The sequence below is a fragment of the Ambystoma mexicanum genome, chromosome 4p (genome assembly GCF_040938575.1).
Source record: "Ambystoma mexicanum isolate Mex_15411 chromosome 4p, UKY_AmexF1_1, whole genome shotgun sequence".
Classification (NCBI taxonomy): Eukaryota; Metazoa; Chordata; class Amphibia; order Caudata; family Ambystomatidae; genus Ambystoma; species Ambystoma mexicanum.
The window spans coordinates 128,166,555-128,194,468 of NC_090927.1; the positions used below are offsets into that span (position 1 = coordinate 128,166,555).

The 27,914-nt window shown below is 49.3% G+C and overlaps 1 protein-coding gene across 4 annotated transcripts in view; it reads right to left on the reverse strand.

The window, feature by feature from the left end:
• Nucleotides 1-27,914, reverse strand: part of DNMT3A (DNA methyltransferase 3 alpha) — a 2,439,715-nt gene that overhangs the window by 80,338 nt on the left and 2,331,463 nt on the right. For all 4 annotated transcript variants that reach the window (XM_069605556.1, XM_069605557.1, XM_069605559.1 and 1 more), the window contains one exon: nucleotides 18,766-18,835. In XM_069605556.1, coding sequence (XP_069461657.1) covers nucleotides 18,766-18,835 — 70 coding nt within the window. The remainder of the gene's footprint in view (nucleotides 1-18,765; nucleotides 18,836-27,914) is intronic.

A 27,914-nucleotide genomic window follows, 5' to 3' on the forward strand; every position in this document is an offset into this window, starting at 1 on the left:
GGGATGTCAGAGAAGTGTTTCAACTGTTTCTCAGCTGGCTATAGAATAGCAATCTCTGGCGGTCTAAATTGTCAGGGAAGCTAGCAATGCTGCTCTGCTTAGTAGCGTGTAGGAGAGTTTCAGATGTTAAGGCATTAGAAACATATAGGAAGATATTTTACCCAGAAGGTGTTGCTTGCAGCATACCAAAGAGAACAAAATGTGACTAAGATCATTTCCGATCCCTACTTTCCAGAGAACAATAGAATATGCTTAGCACAGTGTATAAAAGAGTATGAGCTAGTAACAGCCATCATTAGACCGATAGGAGTGACCCAGGTGCTTAAAGCCCGCAGGAAGCCATACCGCACAGTAGCTACAGCCACAATAGCTAGATGGGTCAGAGAGGTTATGCATTGGGCAGGCATAGACCTGTTCAGATTTGGCATGCATTCTGCAAGAGGAGCAATGGCATCTAGAGCCTTCACGGCGGGATTGTCATTGCAAGACGTTATGAAGTCAGCTGACTGCTCTTCCGAGGCAACATTCAAGACCTTTTATTTTAAGCCAGTCTCCGAGATAACTAATAGGCCTGTAGAGAGCTTTGAACAAGCATAATGCTCGCCTCCTGTCTTGACATAGAATGAAGATTGCCCATGCTTACAGCACTGGGTAGTCTTGATTCTATTAAAGACACAGAGGTGAACATTAATCCCGCCCAAAATACGGTGAGGAGTTTCTATTTTGACATGTATATTCATGATGTATGTTTGTTTGTTTGATTATTCATTTAATATGGCGCGCAAAACCCAGAGGTAACAGGGCGCAACAGAGAACAGGAAGATAAGATTACATAAAAACTTAGTTGCATGATAGGGCACATATGAGTATAAAACATAGCATTACATTGCGTAAAATCTGGTGAAAGGACATATTTACATATGTACATACAGTTATTTACATTTCGGCAGGTCAGCTAAGGGATGTACATAAATTCAGTTGGCTGTAGTCTGTTAGTGTGCGAGGGCACAGATCAGTCATAGGGATCATTGGATCGTAACCAGGTGAGAGTGTTTCGTCTAAAGCTGTAGTAGGATTGGTCTCCTCTGATGTTGAGAGGGAGGGCGTTCCAATGTTGGGCTGCCATGACAGGGAAGCTAGTGCCGCCAGTTTTCTTTTGTCTGAATTTGGGTACCTGAAGGCAGTAAGAGTTAATCCTTCTAGTGGGGCGGGTGGAGTTTTTTTTTTTTTTTTAACTATTCTGGCTGCGAGATAGGGGGGGCCGCATTATTTAAGCATTTGAAAGTGAGTGATGCCGTTTTGAGTGAGATGCGGTTGCAGATTTTGAGCCATTTGTGTTCCCTTCTTTTGTTAGAGATGTGTTCCTTGGAGGGTAGGTTAAGGGCTGTTCTGAGTGCATTGTTTAGCAATGTTTGAAGTTTGTCGGTTATATATTTGTTGGCTCCCAGGTACATGGCGTTACAATAATCAAGTCTGGGGAGTATTAGGGCATTGGCAATGATGATGCAGCTAGCTTGGGAGAGGAATGCTCTACTTGCCCTGATTAGCTTGCATGTGTAGGCGGTAGAGGATGCTAAGGAGTTTACTTGTTTTTTTAGTGACAAGGCTGAATCTAGATGAAAGCCTAAAGTTTTCACTGTTTTGGCAACTGTGATGGTGTTGCAATCGATATTGAAAGCCTTGTAGTTGGGGCTGAGTTTTTTTAGATTGGCGTTGGAGCTGAGGAGCAGGATTTCGGTTTTCTCATCTTTCAGGAATAAGCCGTGTGTGGTCATCCATGCCTGAATGATGAGATATATTTTGTTTACCAAGGCCGTATCCGAGTCGAAGTTGCCCGAAAAGGGTATGAGGATCTGGGTGTCATCTGCATAATTAGTGTATGTGACACCCAGTCTGTCCAACTTGTCAAATAAGGGCTTGGTAAAGATGTTGTAGAGGGTTGAGGAGATGCAGGAGCCCTAGGGCACACCACAGGTTATTTTGACGGGGTCTGCTGAGGCTAATGAGGAGAAGAGTCTCATAGTTCGATTGTCCAAGAAAGATTGGATCCAGGCTATGGCCTCTTTCGAGAAGTGGGCAGCCGAGGCCAAGTGCTCGCACAGGACTGTGTGATCCACCAGGTCAAAGGCCGCCGACAGGTCGAGGAGGAGTAGCATGGCAGCGTTTCCTTTGTCGTTAATCTCACTGATCTGGGTTTTAAGATCGATTAGGGCTGTCTCAGTACCGTGCTGTGGTCTGAATCCAGATTGGCGGGCGGCTAGTAGTTTGTGAGTTTATAGATATTGCTGGATTTGTAGGTATGCTACTCTATCTATTATCTTTAACAGGAATGGTACAGTGGTGATGGGCCTATAGTTGGTGGGAATAGCGGCATCTAGGGTTTGCTTCTTGAGGAGAGGCAGAACCCAGGATTCTTTGAGATTGCTTGGTATGGTGTTGGAGGAGAAGGATGCGTTGATCAGTTTGGTTATAAAGGGAGCTAGGTCCCTGGCAGTATCCTTGATTATTTGGGGTGGGCAGTTGTCGCCTTTGCAGTTGGATGGTTTAAGTGAGGCTATAACCCTTTCTGTTTCTAGGATGATATTTTAGTGAATCTGAAGAGATTCGGGCCTGATGGGTTGGTTGTTATGGCACGTTTGCTAGGAGATGACGCGTTCGGGGTTAGGGAGTCTTTATCAGTGCAATTGTAGTTTGGAGAGTTTTGATTTTGTTGGTTAGAGCGTTTTGGACGCTGGTGCACCATTGTTTGTCTTTCGTTATGTTGTCTGGTGGGGGCATGGGGGATTCTAGTTCCCTTAGTATAGCAAATAGTTCTCTGGTATTCGAGCTGGATTTTTCGATTCTTTCATTAAATATGTTCTTAGTAAGAAGGATTTATTTTTTGTAATTATTAGCGAAGAGTTTAAGTTGTAATTTGTTCTCTTCTGTGGGGGTATTGCGCCATTGGGTTTCTAGTTTCCTTTTGTTCATTCTTAGTTATTTCAAATGGGGGGTGAACCAAGTGTTCAGGTGAGCTTGTGGTTTGCTTTTTTGTGTTTTTTGAGGGGCAATGATGTCTAGACCTTTTTTTATAGCCTGGTTGTAGCTTTCTATTAGGCATCTGGATTTAGATTGTCGGGGAGAGCATTGAGGGTTGGCAATAGAAGTGGTAGGAGGTTGTCAGAAGTTATATTTCTTTTTCGCTCTGGTGGACAGTGGTGGTGCCATGATCTTTACTTTGCTGACTTCTTTATTGAGTGATAATGTGAAGTCAATGAGATAGTGGTCTGTCCAGTGTTGAGGAGTGGTTTTGGTGATGGTGGTATCGCAGTTCAAGGCGGCGATCCAGTCCAAGGTTCTGCCTTTATTATGGGTAGAGTTAAGCACTTTTTGGATTAGGCCGTGTTCAGCTAGCATGTTGGCTATGGCTTGTGCTGGTTTGTCATCAGGGTCGTTCAGACCAAGATTAAGGTCGCCAAGTAATAGTATTTGAGAGGTGTCTTTTGTATTGTTGGCTATGAGGCTGGATAGGTCTGCTTCGAATGAGCCAATAGGGCCAGGTGGCCTATATATAAGGTAGATGGTTAAGATGCGGCAGTTAGAGATGGGTAATTTGGCTGTCAGGAGCTCGCAAGAGTGTAAACTCTCTAGCGTACCCCACCCTCATGATTTCACGCTCTAATCCGCATAGGAGATGAGCAGAAGACGGCCTGAGATGCAGAGAGTAGAAGAAAACAAATTTGTTTTCAGGAGCACATGTGAAGTTCAATTTTGCCAGAACAGCCCTGAGACTTAGAGAAGAGTTAGAACTCTCAAGACACGGAAGCGCGCAGATAGCCCAAGGAGTGTTATGTTTCAAGTTCTGGCAGAGTTTTCTGCCAAAAGAAAGAGGAAAGGACCCGGGCCAGAGGCTACTTGTATTTGGTCCTGGGCTCTTATAAGTGGAAGATGGGAGCCTCAGGACTACTAAACACTAGAGGATCATGGGGATTAGTAGTTTTCAGTTTAACTTTTTTTGATTAGAGCTAAAGAATAAAACAAAAATGTTTTCAGTTTAACTGTACAAAATTTGAAAAGCTGTGAGTTGCAGTATTAAAGAAAGTACAGCATAATGCCCGGCCCGTGTCTTTAATAGAATCAAGACTACCCTGCGCTGTAAGCATGGGCAATCTTCATTATCGATACTTAGACTACAATGTAGCAAACAACAGAAATAAGTTTCATTATTTAAAAGATGCCACTCTAAGGCAGTATCCATTAGGATTTCTTTGAAAAACTTTGTTTATAGCGATGCTGGCTTTAACTTGATAGGTATAGTCACTTTACATTGACAAAAACTGGCGTCAAGTATCTCCTGAGGGATATATTTGGCACCATATATTGGGACTATCAAATGCAAACTCCTATTCTAGCAATTTGTATAGAGTTGGGCTTGACCACACTGAGCACGGTGAACAAAAGGGAAGCCTCTATTAAAAAAAATCAGATGTGCTGAGAGGAATACAGTCCTTGCTAGCCTTTTTGATAAGACTGCATAGGCTCCGGACTGGGATGAGAGTTTGGGAGAGTGCTTTTAACAAGAGCTCCCAGTTTGGGAATGGGCCGATAATCACGATCATGTGGGCCCTTTTATCCTCTCTGAGTGATTATCTTAAGTTATATTGTCCTTATAGGCGGTCTCAGAAAAACATCTCCCAATGCCCTAGTTTGGTTTTCAGAAGGACCATCATGAACAGACTCCGCAAGCAGTCAGAATAACGAAGGAGGGCAGAAACAAGCAGATTTTGTAGAACTGCTCTACTGAATCTTACATCTGCTCCATGAGCAACATCTAAAGAGTAATGCTTGGCAAATGTATGCAGGGGCGACCACGTGGCCGCACGACATATGTCTCTGATAGGAAATCCCCTTTGCAGGGCTGTAGAGGCTGAGAACACCTTGGTAGAATGTGCTTTGTTGCCAGGAGGAGGCTCCCTGCCTGCCGACTGGTAACAATCGTATATACATAAAATAATCCAACGCAACAGGGTTTGCTTGGTTATGGCTAGACCTTTACGGGATAATGATTGGGCAACAAACAACTGGTCAGTTACTCACTGTAGTGACTAAATCCTTAGTCCCCTTTCCCCCATAATGTATGGGCGTCCCTTCCTAAGGACTGGAGACAGAACCTTTTTCACCAGAAAAACCTTCTTCGCCCTTTAAATTTAGAGGCACGCAGGAGTGCGGCCCAGGGAGCATGTGCTACCCTGACTCTGCCTACCAGCGCCACCCTCAGTCCCCATTGACGCGTCGACAATATTTATCATTGCCTAATGACACCAGTATTAATAGGGGGGAGGATGGTGGGACTTATGGAGGAAAGGAGACTAAGAGTACGTTAGTCACTATGGTGAGCAACTTGTGATTACTCTTACGTCCCGTTCCCTTTCCTCCATACTGGATGGGTGATTGCAACTGAATGTAGCCCCAGGGTGGAGAGGAGACCCTCCTTAAGCAAATAAGTTCCTTAGAGCTGCCTGTCCGAAGGCCACGTCTGACTTCGAGCCGGTGTCCAAACAGTAGTGCTTGCAGAAAGCTGACAGGGTGGCCCAGGTAGCTGCCCTGCTTATGACCCGCCACAGAAACGGCAGCTGGAATGCGATGGACGTGGCCTTGGCCCTGACGGCATGGGCGTGCATGTCGGCTGGCAGCGGCTTGGGTTGCCCCTCATAAGCCTCTTTGATGGCTGCAACCATCCACCTTGCTATGGAGGCTTTGGATGCCCGATAACCAGGTCTGGAGACCCCAAAGGTGACAAAATGTGCATCCAACTTGTAGAAGCCCTTGGTCCTATCCAGATAGAAATTCAGAGTGCATCTGACATCCAGGCAGTGCAAGACTCTCTGAGCCTCGTCCTTGGGTCAGCGAAGAATGTAGGTAGGACTATTTCCTCATTTAGTTGGAACGAAGCGGGCACCTTAGGTAGGAATGCCGGGTGAGTCAGCAGGACCATCTTATCCCTGTTAATGGAAATTGGTATAGGATTCTGAAGCCACCAGAGCCTGGATCTCGCTGACACTGCGAGCAGATGTGAGACCTACTAGGAGAGCTGTCTTGATGGTGACCAGCCTGATGTCCTCTGACACCATTGGCTAAAAGGGTTTGTGCACCAGGGTGCCCAACACCACACTGAGGTCCCACACAGGGTGTGGCTTTTTGATGGGCGGGTAAAGCCTGGACAGGCCTGCCAGATGTTTCCTTACTATCGGGTTGGAAGAGAAGACCTACTCCTCCGAATTTCTGTAGGCCCCTATGGCTGCAAGATAGGTGTGACATGTGTCCACCTGTACGCCTGAGTCGGCCGAGAACGAAAGCACATCGTCCAGCGTGCACGTCAGGGGGTTGATTTCCTTAGAATCTGCCCAGTGACAGAACCTGCTCCATTTGCTCCTTTATTGGCTCCTAGTGGCCTTGCTCCTAGCGCCCTGGATGAGCTCCAGATTAGCCTGAGATAGGTTCAGATGCTCTAGGGTGATCTGCTCAGGAACCACGCTGCGAGGACTAGCATCTGAAGAGCGGGGTGGATATCCCTGCCCCCCTGCTGGGACAGGAGAGATGCTGGGCCCAGCAGAAGGTGAATGGGTGGTTGGTCCGAGAGGCTGAGCAGTTTGGAGAACCCTTGTTCCGCGGGCCACCAAGGCGCTATCACTATGATGCTGAGGTGACAAGCCTCCTTTATCTTGTGGAGTACCCTGGGGATCAGTGGTGTGGGCGGAAAAGCATATGCTGTCGTGCCCTCCCATTAAATCTGCATGGCATCACTCAGGGAGCCGGGGCCTAGTCCCTGCCAAGACGCAAACTGATGGCACTTCCTGTTCCTCCAGGAGTCGAATAGATCCACCTGAGGATGGCCCCATGTGTTGAAGACCTCCTGCAGCACCTGGTCGTTCAATTGCCACTCGTAATTGTTTGCCCCCAGCCTGCAGAGTCTGTCCGCCTCCAAGTTGGCCTTCCCTGGGAGTTGGACGACCCTGAGGTAGATGCTGTTTTCCAGGGTCCATTCCCACATGCTGACTGCTAGCTTGCACAGCGGAGGGGACCTGGTAACCCCCCCCCTGCATGTTGACAATGTACATGCTGGTGGAGTTGTCGGTCTGGATCAGGACGGCCCAGCCCCGGATGAGCGGGAGGAAGGCCCTGAGGGCTCTGAGCCCCAGCCAGTTGATATGCAACGCCTGCTCCTGCCGGGTCCAGACTCCATGGATGCTGTGGCTGTCCAGAGTGGCTCCCCAGCCCTCTAGGGAGGAGTCCGTAGTGATGGTGAGCTGTGGAGTTGGCTGCCGAAATGGCCTGCCAGTCCGCACATTGCAGTACTTGGAGCACCATGTGAGGTCTGAGTGGAGAGAAAGAGGTATGATGACCAGCTCTGCTTGGGAGCCCCTCTCCTGAATCCATGAGGCTGTGAAGTGCAGTTGCAGTCTCCTCATCCGGAGACTCGTGTATGGCACAGCCAAAAGGACCGTTGCCATAATACCCAGTAGGTGCTGGTATCACCAAGCCGAAGTAACTGGTCTGTTAAGGAAGTGCGTAGTGGCCCTCTTGATGGCCGTAATCTTGTCCTCCAAGGCAAATACCTTCTCGGAGCTTGTATCCCAGATAAGGCCCAGGAAGGTGAGGCTCTGCATAGGCTGCAGCAGAGACTTCTTGACGTTGATGGTAAACCCCAGGTCGTGGAGCATACTTATGAGCGCAGATGAGGTGTGGACAACCTCCTCCGGGGTTCTCGCCCTGACGAGCCAGTTGTCCAGGTACGGGTAGACATGGTGGCCCTGAGGTGGGCTGCAGGGCTGCCACTGCATTCATGAGTCTGGTGAATACCCCGGGGGCTGAGTTGAGGCCAAAAGGTAGCACCTTGTACTGGAAATGACAGCCCATGATCCTGAAGCGTAGAAAGGAGCGATGGGGCTGCCAAATCGGGACGTGTAGGTAAGCGTCCTTCAGATCCAGCGAGCACATCCAATCTGCCTTGTCTAGTGTCTCTGCAATGAGTGCTGGCATAACCATCTTGAATTTTTGAAGAAAGAGGGAGAGGTTGAGGGTGGAGAGGTCCAACACAACTCTCAGGCCAGTCCGGTTCTTTTTTTGGTGACAAACATCCTGGACTAGAAGCGTACTCCTCTCTGGGAGGCTGGTACTTCTTCCATTGCTTGGCTCTCGACAAGCGACCGGATCTCTGCGCTGTCCCAATCTGTAGGAGGGGAGGAAGGAGGAGAGGGAGGTATAGGTAGGCGGTAACCCATGAATACTACTGAGAGGATCCACGGGTCTGAGAAGTTCTGGCGCCAAAAATGCACGAGAGGCTAGCCTGCCCCCCACTGGAAACACGTGGACCTGGAGGGACGTGTCATGCCTTTTTGCTCTCCGAGGCTGCTGCTGAGGAGGGGAATGGAAGAAGCCCTTGACCCCCCCTTTTTGTTGCTTGCGCCGGTGATGACTCTGAGCGGTCAGGTTGTCTCGACCTCTGTTTCTGGAATCACCGGAACCCGCCAAACGCCTGCCCCTTATCGGAGCTTTGATGCGACTGGGTGTAGGCCTTGGGCGTGGCTTTTGTATGAATATATAAAGACTTTGCGGTTTGCATGCTGTTCTTCTTCTTATCCAATTCCTCGTTGGTGGTAGAGTGGAAGAGGTCACTACCCTCGAAAGGAAGGTCTAATATGAGATCGTGGATGTTGGTGTTGAACTTTGTAGCCCAAAGCCAGGCCGTCCTTCTCATGTCCGTGGCGATGCAGTTGGCACAGAAAGAGGTGTTGATGCACTGTGCACTCCATGATGTTTGGCTTCTCCTAGACCGCCTTAAAGCGTGCCTGGCTCTGCGCCGGAGTTCCGGAAGGAAGTCCGATATCTTCTGCCACAATCTCTGGTTAACCGATGCAAGCATGGCATCCACGTTGGCTTGGCGCAGGGAGGCATTGTAATACAGCTTTTTCCCATACGCCTCCAATATCTTCTCCTCCATGCCTAGCAGCGCCGAGGACGAGGTGGCTGAGGACGACTACGGCTTAGAGTAGAGGGACGTTGCAGCGATAACCGACGAGTGCGGCTGGGGGGTGCGTTGACAGCAAGAGTGTAGCCTGCTCCATCTGTCTATACTTGGCATTGAGGCACCGATTGACAGGCAGGGCCGAGTGTTTCTTGGGCCAGAGCGACGACATCCTTCTGCATCGGGACACCCATCTTGGTAGGGGGTCTTAGGGAGAGGACCTCTGCGAAGACCCCCTCCATGGGCTTCTCTGCCTCGGGATGAGGAAGGCCCAGATATTCTGCCAAACCAACAAACCTGTTGTGAAAGGCCTTCGCTGAAGACAGCTTGTCAGGGTCCTCCTCCTCGTCTGTATCTGCCTGGGTGTCCGGCTGGTCCGCCACGGGAGGAGAGGTGTTGGACGTCATGGGCTGCGGTGTGGAGACCGGAGCCTGCTGCGGAGGTTGGCTCGGAACCGGCTGCACTGGGGGCGGATTCGAAGGAGCCGGCAGCGGGGACTGTGCTGGAGCCTGTGGGTATGATCAGAACTACCGGTCCACCCGTTGGCGCTGAAGTCTTTTTCGACGTAGTCGAAGAAAGGCTAGGGATTATGTTCTTAGTGTCATGACCGTGTCTGTCTTTGTCGCCGGGGTGTGATCTCCCCATGGGCAGGGCCTACGCCGTGCTCATCGGGGTCGGGGACAGACGTTCCGTCAAAAGGTTGACAACCTCCGGTTCGGAGGTTTGGTTGTCACTCTCACTGTCGTCACATTCGGGGGGGGGCAGCAGTGGGTGAAGTTACAGCCTTAGACATACCGTAGGCCGCCCACCTTTTAACTCTACGCTCCTTTAAAGTTTTGGGGAGGAGAAGCTTACAGGCTGCACACCCTTCCTCTTTATGATCGAGCGGCAAGCACCGGATACACCGTCTGTGCTTATCCCTACATGGGAATTTTCCCTTACAAATGGGGCAAAATCTAAATGGAGTCCTCTCCATAGCTGAGGTGACCCAGAGTGACTATGACCGACAGGGAAAGAGTGAAGAAAAGGAAAGGCATCTTCAGTTTTAGAAGGAAATGTCTACCCAACCCCACTCTCCCTACTATATAGGCCGGCGGAAGACCACGTGGTCGGCGACGCTAACAGATCACTTTTTGTCGAACTTCACAGGTCTTTGGCAGGGACTGGAACAGCCGTAGAGACAATGGATGGAAGGGGCAATATTAAATGTTCTTTATAGAACAACTCAACCAAAGGTTGTGGGACAAAAGCAATTTTCTTTACGAACTCCGCATATGGGCAACCAGTTAGCTTGGTGGAAAAAAACAATCTGAGGGACCTCGACGCGTGAGAGATCTTGGGTACACTACACGTCACGTAGGGATAGTGTTACAGGCACGCCCATGTCGACGTCCCCTTTTGATTCTCGAAAGACAAGATGCAATAGCCTGCGGTTGCCTCTGGATGTCGGACTATGCACAGTATGTGATTCTAAGCAGATTGACAAACATCAGAAGTGTTGTTTCAATTTACTTTTCAGTGGTACACAATAGTGAATGTATTTTATTGTGTTTTGTATTATGTTTTTTGTACAAAATAATAATTAAAATATGTATTTGATCATGGCATAAGGCGTAGTCATAACTCCTTTTCCCGGTTTCTATATATGGTTTCAAAATGTTCACACCGTTTGGGTGCGAGGGAGGGAAGCTAGTGTGGAACTCTCATTGATATTACTGTTACGCTCACCTGGTCTCTGAAGGCGCTGGGGCACGTTTGCAGCCCTCCCTGAACTTGAATCACCCCCTTCAGGCCTCTCCCTCAGTAGAAAAGCCGTGAGTGGTGGTACGTGGTGATACTGCTCCTGCGTGGAGATGAGTGTGTGAGTGCACCAATCTGTGATTGTTGTACCTCTCGAACCCTTCACCCCAAAGTATGGTTTCTGTGAGCATACGCTGGCCCATAAAGCTCACCTGTGAATTATGGAAGATAAGCTCTCTGTCCTGCTACTTCTGGCAGGGGCGCGTTGAATGGGATCTACTTCCTTCACTGATGAGGATTAGTCCAGTCAAGCTGCGACTATGCTTCTCCTTATGATTGGTAAGTCTTTCTTGAGCTCTTGTGATGCTGTTCGTCTGCTTAATGTGTTTATATGTTGCTCCTATTTATGCCCGCAATAATGTCTTTCTTCTGTTTCCTTCCCTTAGATGGAAATGCGGCCTCAATGTAGCTGTGAGTCGCGAGACGCGGCTGGATGGAAGATGGATGCTACCGCAATGTTCGACAGCAGGTAAGTGATGGTTTAAGGAAAAGCGCAAAGTATGGCGAAGCGCAACCTTCAACTGTTTTTTCGATGTCTAACTTTGTCTTCTGTTTTTCCTTGCAGGTGCTCCTGTCGACGATGGAGTGTGACGTGCTGCGGTGCCAAGATGAAGATTTCAGCGTTCCGGAAAGTGTAAAGATGAATACTTGGTTCACCGAAAATATATACAGGTAAGAACAGCTTCCCCCAGTTGGTAAGTATGCTGGCAGGAAGCAGGATGTCCAGGAAGCAGGATCTTCAAAGGTAAGTCTGACCTCAGGCGACGGTGAGCGTTACGCTGCTTGCAAGTGCAGAATAACGCGAAGCGTCTGTCTTGAGGATCGGGGCAGTTTATATAGCTGCGATCGTGGGCACGCCCATTAGGGCTGGCTTACCAGCCACACCCTGCCACTCCTAGAGAGTGAGCATGTGCAAAGGCAATCCATTAGCAGCCACACCCAAGAATACACTTCGGGCTGCTTAATGGATGGAAATGTTCAAGGTTAATGCATCCTGCTTAATGGATGGAATGTTCAAGGTTAATGCATCTGAAGTGCTATGTCCATAATAAAAGTCTTTTGGTGTTAAATGGATGTTCTTGTTTATTTCTGTTCTTGAGACTGGCGCCAAATGCGCTAGGACAGTGTCCACCCAGGTCTTCTGTGCATGCGACCCATGCATGTCTGTGCCCCGACTTCATGATCATGACAATCACGTTGCAAACAACTGGATACTTTTTACGAAAAGATGCTATTTCTATTACATACAGGTACATATGACGGACATAAACTGAAAGAGTATCAAATAGCTTGTCATAAGATGTAATAGATACAAGAATGCCACTAGCTCTGAAATACAAAATCCACAAGCATAATGTAATGCCTGTCATCTATAACCCACACTGCAGAGAAAATTGTAATAGGTGAGTGTTCTGAAGAAGAGAAGTCATTATTAAGATGTAGACTAAAATGTGTCAGGTATGTGCCATATACAGGCAATCTGAAGTGCTATGTCCATAATAAAAGCTTTTTGGTGTTAAATGGATGTTCTTGTTTACTTTTGTTCATAAGCCTGGCGCCAAAGGCTTCAGGACAGTGTCCACCCAGGTCTCCTGTGCATGCGACCCCTGCATGCCTGTGCCCCCGACTTCATGAGCATGACAATTACTGGTTCTTGGCCCTCATCCATCTAGCCCCCGAAAAAAAGAGGACCACCAAGCTCATGTGTAGCATTTTTCCTGTTCCTAAGAGTGGCATTGGACGAGCGGTCATGTTGCCTGGCGCGGTGGCCATTTTGTCAGGCTGCGTGCCACATGCCAGAGTCGTGGTACATGGCCCCCCGGACACGGCCTCGCCCAAGACTCTTGGTGTTGGAACATGAGGCCTATCCCGCACCTCAGGTCTAGGCCTGGAAGGCATATCGCCCTCGGCATTGTCGCCGGTAGTGCTGCGTGCAGGCGCCCCCTTGGACACGGAGCCGGCACTAGGGCGTAGCCCCTCGTGTGAAGATCCGGTAGAAGAACCTTGCGGCCCCTCAGCACTGATACCGGTAGGGTCTGAAGACCCCTCGGCCTGGGTAGTGGCGATGCTGGGTGGAGTTAGTGTAGTGCATGTTCCCAAGGCCACACCCCCGCGCACCTCTAAATTTAAAGGAGAAGAAGGTTTTTCTGGTGAAAAAGGTTCCGTCTCCCATCCCTAGGAAGGGACGCCCATACAGTATGGAGAAAGTAAGGTCCAACACAACTCTCAGGCCAGCCTGGTTCTTCTTGTGTATGGTGAAAATCTGTGAATAGAAACCCAGACCCCGCTGGGAGGCTGGGACTTCCTCCACTGCCTGACTCTCTATGAGCGAGCGAATTTCCACCAACAGAGTTGCTGTCCCAATCTGTGGGAGCGGAGGGGAGGAGAAAGGAGAAGGAGGGATAGGGAGCCAGAAGCCTGTGGATACTACTGAGAGGATCCATGGGTCTGTGAACCTTGTCCGCCAGTGTTGAGAATGAAGGGCAAGCCTGCCCCCACCGGAGACTCATGGATCCGGATGGCTGGGTCATGCCTTTGGCCCGATGGGGCTGAGGAGGGGGGACTGGAAAAAGCTCCTGTGCGCCGCCTTGTGTTGCTTGCGCCTGTGCTGGCTCAGGGATCTGTCTGTTTGCCTGGACCGTCTCTCCTGAAAGCCCCTGAAACCTCTGAAAGAACGATCTTTGTCTGAGCGCTGGTGCATCTGGCTATATGCCTTAGGGATGGCCTTAGTAGTCAATAAGGATTTGGCAGTCTGTGAACTGTTCTTCTTATAAAGTTCCTCGTCCGTAGTAGAATGGAACAGATCGCAACCCTCGAAAGGAAGGTCCAGTATACGCTCCTAGACATCAGGTTAGAACTTTGTCACACGTAGCCAGGCTATCCTCCTCATGTCGGTAGCGATACATATGGCACGCCCTGAGGTGTCAAAGTGAGCCAACGTGGACTCCGTTATATCCTGCGCTATAATTTTGGCTTCAGCCAGCCCAGCCTTGAAGCACGCCTGGCTGTGCACAGGGAGTTCAGGAGGGAAATCGGCACTTTCTCGCCAGAGCCTCTGGTGGACAGCAGCCAGCACAGCGTCAGCGTTGGACTGACGGCGATAAAGAGAAGCGTTTGAATAGATTTTCTTTCCATATGCTTCCAGGATCTCCTCCTTCCCCAGGAGTGCAGAGGCTGATGTAGCCGGGGACGATTGTGGCTTGGAGTAGAGTGAAGCTGCGGCGAACACAGAGGAGTGTGGCTGGGGGTGTGTCGACAGCAAGAGGGGGTGCCCCTTCATTTGGCTAAACTCGGTGTCGATGTGCCTGTTGGTAGGCAAAATGAGGTTTGAGCCATCCTTTTTTGGCAAGCGCCACCACGTTCTTTTGGATTGGAATCCCTGTTCTAGATGTGGGGTGTAGAGTGAGGACCTCTGCCAAGACCACCGCCTCTGGTTGTTCCGCCTCAGGCTGTGGGAGCCCCAAGTACTCTGCCAGGCCCGCAAGCCGTTCGCGAACGGCATTGGCCGACGTATGCGTGTCGGGGTTCTCCTCTTCATTCATGTCAATGTGTCCTATTGGTCTGGTGCAGCTGTGACTGGCAGAGGAATGGGAGCCGGTGTCGTGGGGACTAGCGCAGGCAGCTGGAGCTGCATTGGACCAAGAGGTGCTGGACCCAAGGGCGGGGTGCCCCTTGGTGCTAGCGGCAGTACCAGAGGGAACATGCCCCTTTTAATATCCTTGAGGATGATGCCCATCTACGGAGACCTCATGAGAGCCAGACATTTTTCAAAAAACATGTCTTCACAGGCCGACTGAGCGATTATTGGAGTGGGCATGGACACTGGGCCCTGAGGTTGCGGAGATCTGGGCACACTCTGGCTGTATGCGGGGTGTACCTGCCCAGCGACGCTGAGGGATATGCCGTGGACAACGTGCCAGGCGATGACCAGTCCCACCTGGGAACTCGCTCCCCTACCTGGTCCCCAAAGAGGGATGGTGTCTGGTGAGCCACCATTGTGTCAGGCCTGGCAGCCATTTTGTCAGGCTGCATGCCACATGCCTGTGTCGTGTTGCTTGCCGCACTGGGCTAGGCCTCCTCCAGGACTCTTGGCGGTGGAGGTTGAGACCTACCCTGCACCTCAGGACGGGGACTGGTAGGCGGAGTGCCCTTGGCTGTGGCGCTGGTAGTGCTGCATATAGGCGCCTCCGCAGACATCTGTCCAATATTATGGCGTAGCCCCTGGGGTTGAAACCTGGTAATGGAACCTTGCGGTCCATCCACGTAGTCAAAGGAAGGATCTCGCTACCCCCCCGGCCTGGTGGCCGGTAGCTGAAGCAGCCTTAGTACTTGCAATGGAACTAGGACCCGATAGGTCTTGCCTGCTCTTGCGCTTCCTGGGTGTTGGGCAAGATTGTATGCATTACATTTTGGGTGCACTACAACAACCCTGACCTCCTGGCAATAGGTACCCAACCTTTGGTATTAGTCTGTACAAAACAGGTTGGTAGCGTGTTCAGCAGCTAGGCTTATCTCAAGAGGGGTCAGTGTGAGCTGTAGGGGAGTTACAAAGAGATTCACAGTGACAAGTATTCAAATAAACTCTTACACACAAGGTTTCTTGATTAAACAATTATTAATTTAAGTCGGTTTGAGTAAGCCTTCTTCAGAAGGGCAATATAATAGTAACACACAAATACACTCCAAAAACTAGGACACTCTGGACATTGATATACCACGGTTTGCATTTAGAACCAGACAGAGGGAAGAAGAGTCATTCAGGGAGGAAGGCTAGGCCAAAGTCAATTGGGCAAAAGTCTAGGTGAGCTGAAGCACTTCTTGCAGGTAGGTAAAAAGTCTTGTACAAGGTTTTACAAGTCTTTGTTGAAAAGAAGAAATCAAAGCAGGGCCACAAGCTGATTAGGCTTGTGAGGTAAAGAAGCTGTTAGCAACTCTACAAAAGCAACCACAACAAGTCTCAACTGAGAACAAGTGAGATTACACAACAAGAGGTAAGTTCGGTTAGACTGCACAGTACCTTTGGTTAGAAGAAAAGGGCTTTAGCTGGCTTCTGTTCCTGTGCAGCTCTGCAAATCCTGTGTTCCTGGGCCTCAGTCGTGGGGACAAGAGGGAGGATATCTGAAGGACTCCAGCACTGCAAAGGGACAGTCGGCGACAAAAAAGGACCAACCTCTATTGAGTGGCACTTCGTGGTTTCAGCTCCTCGCGTCTAAGCAAATAGCAACACCACTGACTCTTGGCTGTCGAGATGGCTTTCCTTGCATCTGGGGTCCAGCACTCTGTTGAGGTGGCTCAGGCCCGGTCAGTCCTGCTTCCTGGGAGTCCGGATGATCTTCCTGGAGCTCTTGGCCAACTCAAAAGCAACACACACAAACTGGTGTTCCTGTCCCTGGCTCTATCATTTCCAGCAGCAACTGCAGTGGAAACTGAACCAGCTTCGAGGGGATGTCCAGGTGGCTTAATTTGGAGTTGATTGGCCCCACCAACTCAAAGGGAGAAGTCCTTGCAGGGTTTCTCTAGTCGAGGCGAATTTGGTGCTTCAGCACAGCAGCAGGGCTTCACTGGGCAAACCAACGGTCCAGGAGTTGCAGCAGGCATCTCTTCCAAGTTCTTCTTTGGATTCCTTCGTCCAGTGGTCGACTCTGCCTTCCAAGCCAAAAAGCCTCGCCTTTTATGCAGGTTTCTCCCATGCATTCCAGCCTAGCTGTCAGTCACCCAGAAGGGTGGCTGTCCTTGCCGGACAGCCAGCCGAGCCGGCCAATCACCTAGCAGTGCATTCCTGTCTCCTAGGAGACTAAGCACATGGAGTTTCGGGCGCCTCCCTTGCTTCCTGCCCCGCTAGACACCCTGGAGCCAGAGGCGGGCTTCACTAGTGAATCCCGCCAAAGACAAAATGAACAAAGGGACCGAACCTGGTTTGGCGCGCAGAGTAAATCACAAGAAGGACCTTTCCACAAAGTAATGGTGAAAAAAAGAAGACTGGGGCCATTTTTGACAAAAATGGCACCCCTGGGTGCTTTAGTGCAGCTGCGAACGCAGCCCGCGGTAAAAGCACACCACAGTAGTTAAAACTAACCCACCTGCCACAAGCCATTCATCGAGGAAAGAGGAACATAAAAATGTTACATGAGAAGCTAGACAAAGAGGACAGTAAGTAACCCCTCCAGCACCCTATTTTAAGATGGTGTATGCTGGGTCTAGAAAGTTAAAAGTGTAAGTAAAGTCAATTTCACTTCACTGCTCTTGGAAACAGTTTATCCAAGAGAAGGTATTTAAACTTTGGGAAATCTAAAAGACTTCCCTGTGCCACTGCATTGAAGGTGCTGTGTGACACCATGTAAAAGATGATGCCTATGGAGTTTGGCAGACTCCACAACCAAAAGAAACACAGTGTTCAAATCATGACAAAAATACATGAGATACAGAGGACAGGAGTACCTCATTAAATACAAGAAGAAAGAAGACAAAGTACTTCTTTGAGGAAGAATGCGTGGAATTACTGGGCCAGAGGTCTAACCCAGGAGCGCTGGTGAAACCGGTCCGTTCCCGTCGATGCAGAAAAGAGGACTGAGGAGTAGTGCCAGTGGGTGGAGTCAGGGCAGCGCATGCTTCCAGGGCCGTGCACATCTAAATTTAAAGGGGAAGATTTTTCTGGTGAAAAAGGTTCCGTCTCCCGTCTCTAGTGAGGGACGCCCATACAGTATGGAGGAAAGGGGCCTAGACATAGGAGTACAAACAAGTTACTCACCGTACCGACTACTGTACTCCTAGTCCTAGTCTGGAAGAAAGGCAAAGGGATGTAGGAGTATTGTCCTTTATTTCAGTTGTAGATGAACACACAAGATCTATTTAAGTTCATATCAGCCAGACTGTTATGCTTACAAATAAAGGCATTGAACCTCACTTTTGTCTCATGTTATTTCGATGCCTTTGACACACTGTTCTGAAGAAGATCTACCACAGAGTCCAATAAGTGAGGAGATAAGGAGAATGCCAAGGTGTTTAGTAAATTTCTAGTCATCAAGGTGCACTGGATGGAGAGGGAGACGGTTCCAGAGTTTAGTGAGGGTATCGAGTCTATCCATCGAATATTATTTTATAGAATTGAAATCCAACGAAATGTATTTATTGAAAGCCATTTCCATCGAAATGCACTTTCATTGAATACATTTCGTTGTATTTCGATTAGGGTTGGGTTAGTGTTAGGGTTAGAGTTAGGGGGGGTACCGTTGGGGCCTGGGGGGGGGATCACCCCAATAAACAAACACTAAAACGTTACATTAAGTTAGCTAGTGCCGAAATACTTTAAAGATTTCAGCACTGGACAGCTCCATGTAACGTTTTAATGTGAAGCATGTTTCATCGAATTCCTAAATTCAGCATTTCAATGAATTTTTTTTTCAGTGCTTTTAATTCGATGCATTTCTTTTTCGATGGATGTTTTTCGACGGAAAGACTATAAATATTTAGTTCGTAGATAGGGACATATGTGTCTGAACCATATAGGAGTAAACTCAGGAAAATTCAGAAAGTAGGTGTATGCTTGACGCAGGTCTTTCTTTAAGACATGAGTGTGTGATATGAGTGCATTCTTACATTTTGCTTGCTACATAGGTGTTCCATATTCCGATTTTTGCTGCACAGGTTTGTGCTGGATTCCTGGACTTCTGTTTTATAGCAAAGTGTTATCACTCAATAAGCAGCACACAAGACATCTCAGATACCTATAACTTATGAATCATTCATTACGCCATGAACCACAATTTCTGTTTTCAAAATGCCATGAACCAAAAAGTCGAAAAGTGCTTTATGCGTCTCTTTTTCACATAGGGATGTACACATGGAACTTGGATTACGTATATTGTGGTTGGTGTATGCAATACCTTTCTATATTGCTACTATGAAGGTAGAAGTGCAGTGGATGATATGAGCATCTATCAAAGACTATTGATCACTATTACCTTTGCTATCCTGCCGTGTTCCAAACAGTCCTGAAGATCCAGCTTATCATTGGCTGTGGAAGACAGAGGCCTAGGAGAGAAAAGGACAGTCTCAATTAAATGCATTCACTGCAGACATTTGAAAGGTCATTTATACTTAAGTGACCATATCTACCAACATACAAGACTATTTTGGACACAGCTGCCTAGTAACTTTGCACAAAGGTTCCATTAAAATTCTGGAATCGCACTACACAAAATGTAAAAACTGTGGTAGGAGGAACTATATAAAAAGCTTACTTGTGTAATTAAGAAAGTCCTGCTATTATTCCGATACTTCCAGCCACATAGAACAAGACATTTAACTGCTGGTAATGTTCTTTCTGATGGATACGGATTCCACATAATTGGAGTTTGTTCTGACGCTATCAGCACCAGAAAGCTTTCCTCTCAGACTACAGGTAGCACCAAGTGGCTCCGAAACCGTCTCAGTCATGGGCCATAAGCGTCAACACCCACTTGAAGGAACATCAGAACCATATATGCTCCAAGCCGACAATGCAATTTCCGCAGCTGAGTAATTTGGAGTGGATACCATGAATCAACAATCAGTCACTTGCTACTCAAAAAAATAGGGGCAATTTCAAAAATTCAGATCAATGTTAAAGTATAATGGGGCAGATGAGAGGCAATGAGGAATCCGTGGGAGAAATATATGTATCCGTTAGAACCAACGTTACTGGCAGATTAATGTTTTTTCTTTTAATGGATACATTCCTCCCACAGATTCCACACCTCTGAAAGGCTCCCAAAGCTGTACTCAAATTCATAACGAGTAAAAAAAGGTATTTTTGCAGCACCGACATCGCATCCTAGCATCTTCACTAGCCCGGTGCTCAAGTAGGTAATAGGTAGTAAATGGATTGGTTCGAATGGGGCTGTCATCAATAAAGGGAGCATTAAACTGAGACCCCACGGTGAACAATGAAGGATTTTGGTGGATAAGCATTAGTGAGCCCATGTAGAAAAGGAACCATGCTCTAGTGCATGCTTGAAAGTAGCAAAGACCACAAGATAGCCACTAACATGCCATCACTACGCCCAGACACCGGCAATGGAAGAAAGAAAATTGTACTGGTGAACCATGCCAACGGACCAAGCTCTCAGTCCCAGCACCGAATTATAAACTAGCACCATGGACAAGCTTAATAATAGACTTGGTGGAGGGGCGCCTAGCACAAAGTATTGCGCCAAGAACCTTCTTTTAAAGATCCCAATCGTTGTACCTCAACCCCTCATTTCCTGCATTAAGGTTCAGAGTCATGGCATTGGGGGTGAAACACCCTTCCATGTGATTGTGTCAGTAAATCATCCCTACAAGGAATCATCCAATAACGGAATAGCAGAATTTCCAATATGACTGGGTACCAGGTCCTCCATGAAAGTACACAGTGATCAAGATCATTGTTCTGCTCTGCTTCAAATTCCTCAAAACCAAAGCAATCAGCTGGAAAGGAGTGAATGCATACACATGGTTGAACTTTCAGAGAATCACCAATGGCATTGGCTATAGAGTACCACCTCCGGAACACTGAGGAGCAAAATAACTTGCACTTCCTAATCAAGCGGGTTAGTGAACAGGTCAACTTGGGGAAACCTCCATGTGGTGAAGTTCGCAGTCACAGTCTTCCAATGAGCTCCCACTCATGCAACACACCAGAGTCTTTACACCTGTACATTTAAACTGCCGGTGAAGTGAGAGGCCGCCAGTGTCAACCACAGGAGCATACGCTTTCTGCAAAGCTTGTGCGTTCACAGACAGCCGACCATGTTGACTTGGTGCATTGCGCTAGAGCGGTCTCTGAGGACAGATCATTCCCCTATAGAAGGTAAGAAAGATTGCAGCGCCAGACACACTACACTGGGTTCCAGCAAGTTGATGTGGAAGGACTTCTACTTGCATTCCCACAAATTTCTCACTAAAAGATCTAGCAAAGGAGCTCCCTGTCCCATGAGGGATGCACCCATAGTCAAGGGTGCTATCTGCCATGGCTGCTGGAATATGCCCCCACTCCCATTCTCCCAAGGAGTTTTGTTAACGGAAGCTGACCAAAGCAGGTCCTTATGAAGCAGAGAGGATAACCCAGGTATTGTCTTTCAAGTACCCAGTGACCTGTGCCACTGGCTTCTCATGGACCAATGTAGCTGACACATTTGCTGTTGTGCTTCAGGGACTATTAAGTCCTAACATCAACAATAAAATCCTGGCGTGGAGTACGGATACCTTGGTCTGAATGGTTATCACTCTCTCGGAAGTTGGGCACACCATATTGGGATACTCAGTATCCAGAACTGCCCCTATAATCTGTATGTGTTTGTGGGTGTTGAAAATTACATTTTTTAGTTTAACCTAATTGGCGGGAAGGGAACAGGTCATCCCCAAGTCCTGATGGGCCTCCCTATTATGACCTAGCACACCAGAGAGGGAGCTAGAGAGCCATCCAAGATGGCAGCTCACTAGAGAGCTCTGTGCAGTGCCCTAAAATATCCTGGAAAAATTGCCTGTTGTGTGCCATCTTACTACCCCCGCCGATGTATCCTGCAACTTGAACCGCCAGAGAAGCCCCGGGAGTTAACAGCCATGTCCCGAGTGCATGCCAGCCCCCATCATCACCACAGTGGGCTCAGCGAGGAGAGAGGCTGTGGTCCGGCGGCGATTCTGAGAAGAAACGGCTCTGACACGGCGAAGTAGACGTGCCTTGGTTGCCGCGGCTCGTTACACCGACAACTGCGACAAGGCACCTGCCAGGGCTACACCCCAAGTGGTTTGCGGCGGCTGGGGCACAGATCACCGATACACCCGCCTGACGGTTAGCAAGAGCGGAGGACCGCCAGTCAGAGGCGGGGACTGAGACAGACGCAATTCGGAGCCCACCTGGTCACATCAGCACAGCACCGCAGTGCCTGGGAAATTCCGGGAGAAGTGACCCCGCCGCCTCGCGGGAAAAGCAGCGCCACGTCACAAATCGGCCCAAGACGGGGCGCTTTGCTCGGCGCCACCCTTCTGTCAGCTGCCTCGCGGCCTGAGGCGGAACACGAACTCTACCTGTGGCGTGACAAGGTGCGAGAGGAGCACTCCTGTGGCCGAGTCGCAGTGCTACGATAATACACCAGGTAGGGGCGGCATCATCCCTCCTCACCGTCCCCTACTGGCCAGTTACATCCTCTGACCAGGCGGCGTCTCCTGGAGCGGAGGAGGACCCTCGTCCCGAGCCTGCAGATCTCAGCTCCCTGCTCGGATCCTCCCGGCCTGACAACACACCACCGCAACCACAACGAGGTGGGGGCTGCGGAACCCAGCTGCGACAGGCACCGTCGAGGCCCAGCAGAGTGCTCCTTTGGGGCCAGTCCATCGGCATACCGTGGCTGGCCTTGGAGCGGCGTACGATCCTCCCGCCCCCCCCCCCCCACGACCTCCCAGCAGCGAGGCCGGGACCAGCTGGGTGCAGTTGAGACACGACTCACCCCCGGCAGAGGCCTACGGCACAAGCCCCCTTCCCCTTTTGCTGGCCTCCATGAGTTCAAGGAGAACACATCTGACTGCCTCTGCCATCACTAAACACCAATACAGGGGTCAAGTCCAATGTCCAACCCCTCCCTCCCTGGCCCGCACCAGAGACCTTACTATACAGGCATTCCCAGTACTATTTGCCACTCCACTCATAGCCATCACGTACTACCAACTAAGTGCACTCGGCACCAGGGTGGGTTCATGCAATTTGTAGACAGGCTTTGCCCAGAGGCCACAAACAAACTGGAGGTTCCCCACAGTCTACAATCAGCGGAGCAGTGCTCTCCAGTAGCCCCCGTAGCAACATTAAATTAGCCCCGGAGTGACCCTACACTTACTGAACTATACAACCTCCTACTGTGGCTGGGCCATACAAAGAGGAGCCGACAGTTGATCTGGGACACCGGAGCCAGATGTCGAGGTAGGGAGAGACATGTATTTTCTGCCTGTGCAGGTGAGCCACCACCATAACTTTTGTGAGGCTTTCTGAGGAATTGAACATGAAACTATGCGTACTGCAGATCTAGCGACACCAACCAAATCGAGTAACTCCAGAAATTGGAGGATCTGTGTTAAAGGGATACTTCTTTCACAGATGAAACTGCAGCCTCAGGTGGATTAGTAAACTTCTTTACTTCAAGTTCAGTTAACATGTAATTAGGATAGCAGGTATAAGGTAAGTACATCAGGTTAAAAGGGACACAGACATCCACCGGCACTCACTCGCACAGGCAGCTCACCTACAAATGACATCCAAGGAACACTCAAAGGAAAACACTCAACATTCCACACTAAGTGTTAGGCAAGATTGTGTGCAGTATCCTGTGGAAGACTACAGCAAACTTGACCTCCTGGCAATAGGAACCCAACCTTTGGTATACGTCTGTACTACACAGGTTGGTAGTGTGGCTGAGCAGCCAGGCTTATCTCAAGAGGGGTCAATGTGAGAAGTAGGGTTGTCATACATAGTTTCACAGTGACAGTTATTCAAATAAACACACTCAAGGTTTCTTGATTAAACAAATATTAATTTATTTAGCAGTCAGTTATATCAGCCTTCTTCAGAAGGGAGCAAAACATGTAACAATTATAATACACTTCAAAACTCACTCTGTTTCTCTAAATCAGATGATACCCATCGGGGATGGCACACGGACACTTCCTACACCCTCAGGTGACTTAAATAGCTAGGATACTGTGGACATTGATTTATCACTGGTACATTTAGTGCAATGCTGAGATTGGTGCAAAGGTTAGATTGGGGAATAAAACAAAGGTTAACAAATAATTTATAAACAAGTAAGTACTTTTTAAAGCTTCCAATGTCAAGTAAATGTAACCCTTTCCTGTGGGAAAGGTAAAGGCACAGAGTCAGAGCAAGAAGAGTCTCTAAGGGAGCCAGGACAGCCAATGTTAGCTGAGCAAAGTCTAGGGGGACAGAAGATCTTCTTTGCAGGTAAGTAAAAGTCTTCCACAATGTTTTTAGAACAGTTTGTAGAAATAAGATTCACTTGAAGGGCCACAAGCTGTGAGGCTTGTGAGGGGCAAAGATTCAAGCAACTCTGCAAGGGCAACCAAGACCAGTCTCAACTGAGAACAAGTGAGGCTACCACATTGAGGTCCCAGACTGTATGCGGCCTATGCACAGCAGGAAAAAGCCTAGACAACCCCTTGAGGTGGGTCTTAACCACCAGGTTGGCTGATGAAAACACATGCCATGGGGAATTCTTGTAAGCTCTGATGGCTGCCAGATAAGTGTGGCAAGTATCCACCTGAACTCCAGAATGAGCAATGTATGATGAAAATTCCAGTAGGTCATCCAGAGTACTGGTGACAGGGTCCAGCCCTTGTCGTGAGCTCAATGGCAGAATCTAGTCCATTTACTCTTATACTGGGACCGAGGAGAGGGCCTCCTGACCTGTTGAATGATGTCCCAGTTGTCATCCAAAAATTTAGCATGCTGAATACTGGCTGGTCAGGAACTAGGCTACCAGTGCCAGCCTGGTCGGGTCAGGATGTTCTCGAAGGCCAGTGGGGGGCAATCAGGATGAGGCTGCAGCTCACTGAAGCCCAGAACTTGCAGAGGGTCTGTTGGAGCAGAGGAGATGACGGGAACGCATAATAACTGCAGCCGTGCCAACAGATCTGGAAAGCGTCTCCCAGCGACTCCCGATCCTGCCCATGAAGCAAACTGGGGCACTTGGAATTCAGGAGATAAGAACATGTCCAGGTCTGCAATCCCCCAATGCTGGAACAGGGCAAACAAGGAGTCAGTGTGCAACTCTCACTCGTAGCTGTTGAACCCCAAGCAGCTCAGCTGGTCTGCTTCTGCATTGCTGTCCCCGGGAGGTGGACTGCTGATATCCAAACCCCCTCCGTCAGGGCACATGCCAGATCGATAATGCCTCCATGCATAGGAGGGAAGAACGGGTGCCACCCTGCTTGTTCAGGTAAAACATTGTAGTAGAATTGTCCATCCTGACCATAACAGACCTGTCCCTGATGAGGGGCAGAAATGCCTTGAGGGCCAGGGCAGGGCAGGAGGGCGATTCACGTAGCCCTCCAGAGTAGCCCCACAGCCCGAAACAGAGATGTCCATCGTCACAACCAGGTTATGCTCCAGTGGGTGAAGGGGGCTCCCACTGAGGCATTGCCGTCCATCAGTGAAGACTGGGTAGAAGGAGCGGGGGTATTGGGATCCTGTTCTGAATCCCTGTCTCCTGATCTCAACTGGACACCAGATGGAGCTGGAGGCGCCTCATCTTGAGGTGAGCGTATTGTACAGTGAGCTGGCAGGAGGCCATCAGCCCCAGAAGGTGCTGCAACCACCATGCCGAGGTGGTCAAGTTGGCCAGAAAGTCCCTATCGCCTAGCGAAGGGAGAGGAACCTCTTAGGCGTGGGGGAACACCCGCTGAACAGTCATGTTCCAACGTATTCCGAGGAAGACCAGATCCTGGGACTGGCAGAACTGCGACTTCCTCTGATTGAGGGAGAACCCCAGCTGATGCAGGATATCTGCCAATCTCTGGCCGGAGTGCCACACCCTCCGGATGAACCCGCCCCACCAGCCAGTCGTCCAGATAGGGTTATAGGTGATGGCCCCCCCAAGCAGAGGAGACGCACCACTCGTTCATCAACTTTGTTAAGACACGAGGGGCCGGGATCGGCTGAAAGGAAGCACCTTGTACTGGAAGAGGTGCAACATAATCGTGAACCGCAGAAACTTCTGATGCAGCACAACCTGTCAGGCATCAGTGTACAATGGCCCCGGAACCCCTTATTAGGACTGATTCTCTATACTCTGGCTCGGTGGACAGATGTATAGAAGGCCAACCTATATCGTGACAAGGACAACTCTGGGGAGCTGCAGCCAAAACAGTTCAAGGTAGCAGTGACAAGAGTCTAGGCTAAGTCTCAAGAGGTGGTGAGCTTGTAAAGGGTCCACAAACAGTAAATATAAAGGGAATCACAAATGACACTTGGACAGTACATATACAGTTATTTCACTGGCCAACAGGGGGCGCGGAGACAAACATGGTCCCTGCGTGAGCTCTGCCGCCGCCGCGGCCCCGAGAAGTGAATTGAGCCGCCACCTGTGCCCCCCCCCGTAGAAGGAAATCGAGTGGCTAAGACTCCCCCCACTATAAATTGGACCGGGAATCTAACAGAAAACATTGTACGAATATACCGCCCGGACCAGAGAAGTGGAGCTGAAACCGCACAGTCTGCACGTGGCGTGACGGAGATGGACTGCCCTCCAGGACCTAAGGCAGTGAGGCACTCTCCAGGGAACAGGAACTGGGGAATCCTTGCGGATTGAGCGGCCCGATAAGTGAGGTGCTCTTTGCCACGAAGCGCCCGCTCTCCAGACACCTGGGACCCGCTCCGAGTGCTGAAGGTGGCCACAGTAAGTCTTGTCCCTGCCGTGCGCAACCCCGCTGCGACTGGTCCGCGTTTTGCAGACCGTAGCCGCGTAACACACTCAGTAACCCGAAAGATAAAGAACTTGAGGCTGCAGCACACGAACCAGGTCTCTGCCGCCACGAAGCTCTGGCACCCATTGGAACGTGAAAGGGTGTCGCCCGACACGCCTCAACACCAACGCCTGACACGAAACGCGCAAGGAGGGGAGATTCCATATTAAAACTGTAGCACATTAACATTCCATCCGCGAAACGCATCATATGTGAAAAAGACCGAAGTGAGAGACATGTAAAGGCATAGTGACCACGTGTAGACACAGGTGGGCCGGAACTTGGAGGGCACATACAGAAACGACGCAAACGCCACTTGCTTACCACTATCCCCTACCTGACTGTACAGACATAAGGGGAAACTGTGTACTTTAATAGTGCTGAACTCTGGCACTCAAGTAGACCCAAACTAAGCCTGACACTGGGTCACTGCCACGAAGGAAGCCCCCTCACTCTGGTGGATGCACACAGATTGCACAACAACCCTTCTCCAGGGTGACCAATCAGACATGATCAAAAGGAGGCCCGCTTAGGGCAAAGACATCCCCGGACCTCCCCTAGAGTGAACAACGGATCAAAAGCACACAAACTCACGTGCGAATATAGCCGGACTGGACCAAGCAAAGCCTTACCGTCACGCCCAGTTCCTGGAATTATTCTGAAGACATCCTCCAAAAAAATGCATACAACGTGACACCACAGGCTACCTCCTGGTACAGTAAGTGGCAAAAGGGCAGATCCAACCCACCACATAATAGGGTAAAAGGCCAAGAAAAACGTTGAACATTAGAGCAACGCCCTGGTGAAAGACATTAACGATCCGACTAAACCAATATACAGTGAGGGAAACAGCGGTACACCCAACAAGAACTACATATTAGTACCCCGGAAAAGAATTGCATTCAGGGCCTACTCTTGCAGAACTCAGGGAAACGGGATATCATCACACCCAAACTTCCAGCATACATACAATCCCGCTTGTCCTGACAAGGAACATAATACTTCACCAAGGTCACCCCCCAGAGGCCATTTGAGTGTGAAACAAAAACTGGCCCCATTCGCAAACACTGCCATATCTATCGGAACAGACGATCCCAACATGGCGACCAGCGACAGTACAGGAAATGAACTAGCGGCCACGAAAGGTGACATTGTGGCCCTGTTCGGAGAAATAAAAAATATGAGGGCAAACATAGGAGGCAAGATAGACAAATTACGCAGAGGCTGGACAACATGGAAGAAAGACTTGGAGTGGAGAACAACCAGGACACCCTAGAAGCACAACTGGACCAGAGGATGACTGAACTACAACAACGCGAAGATGACTTCAAGCTCAAGCTGGACTACTTGGAAAACAGAGAAAGACGGAACAACATACATATTTTTTGGATTCCGGAAAAAGGAGAAAATGAAGCTGATCTGAGGAAAACACTTCATGACATTATCAAGCTCTTGGTTGCGGACGATGCTATCGATGAGCCCATAACAGAACAAATCCACAGGGCTGGTGGCCCCCTGGGCGGACCAAGATCAGTTCTTGCCCGATTTCATCGTTTTCAAGACAAGGCCAGGGTACTTGAGAAGGCTAGAAGGAGCGAGTCTATAACTTTAGGAGGCGCTCAAA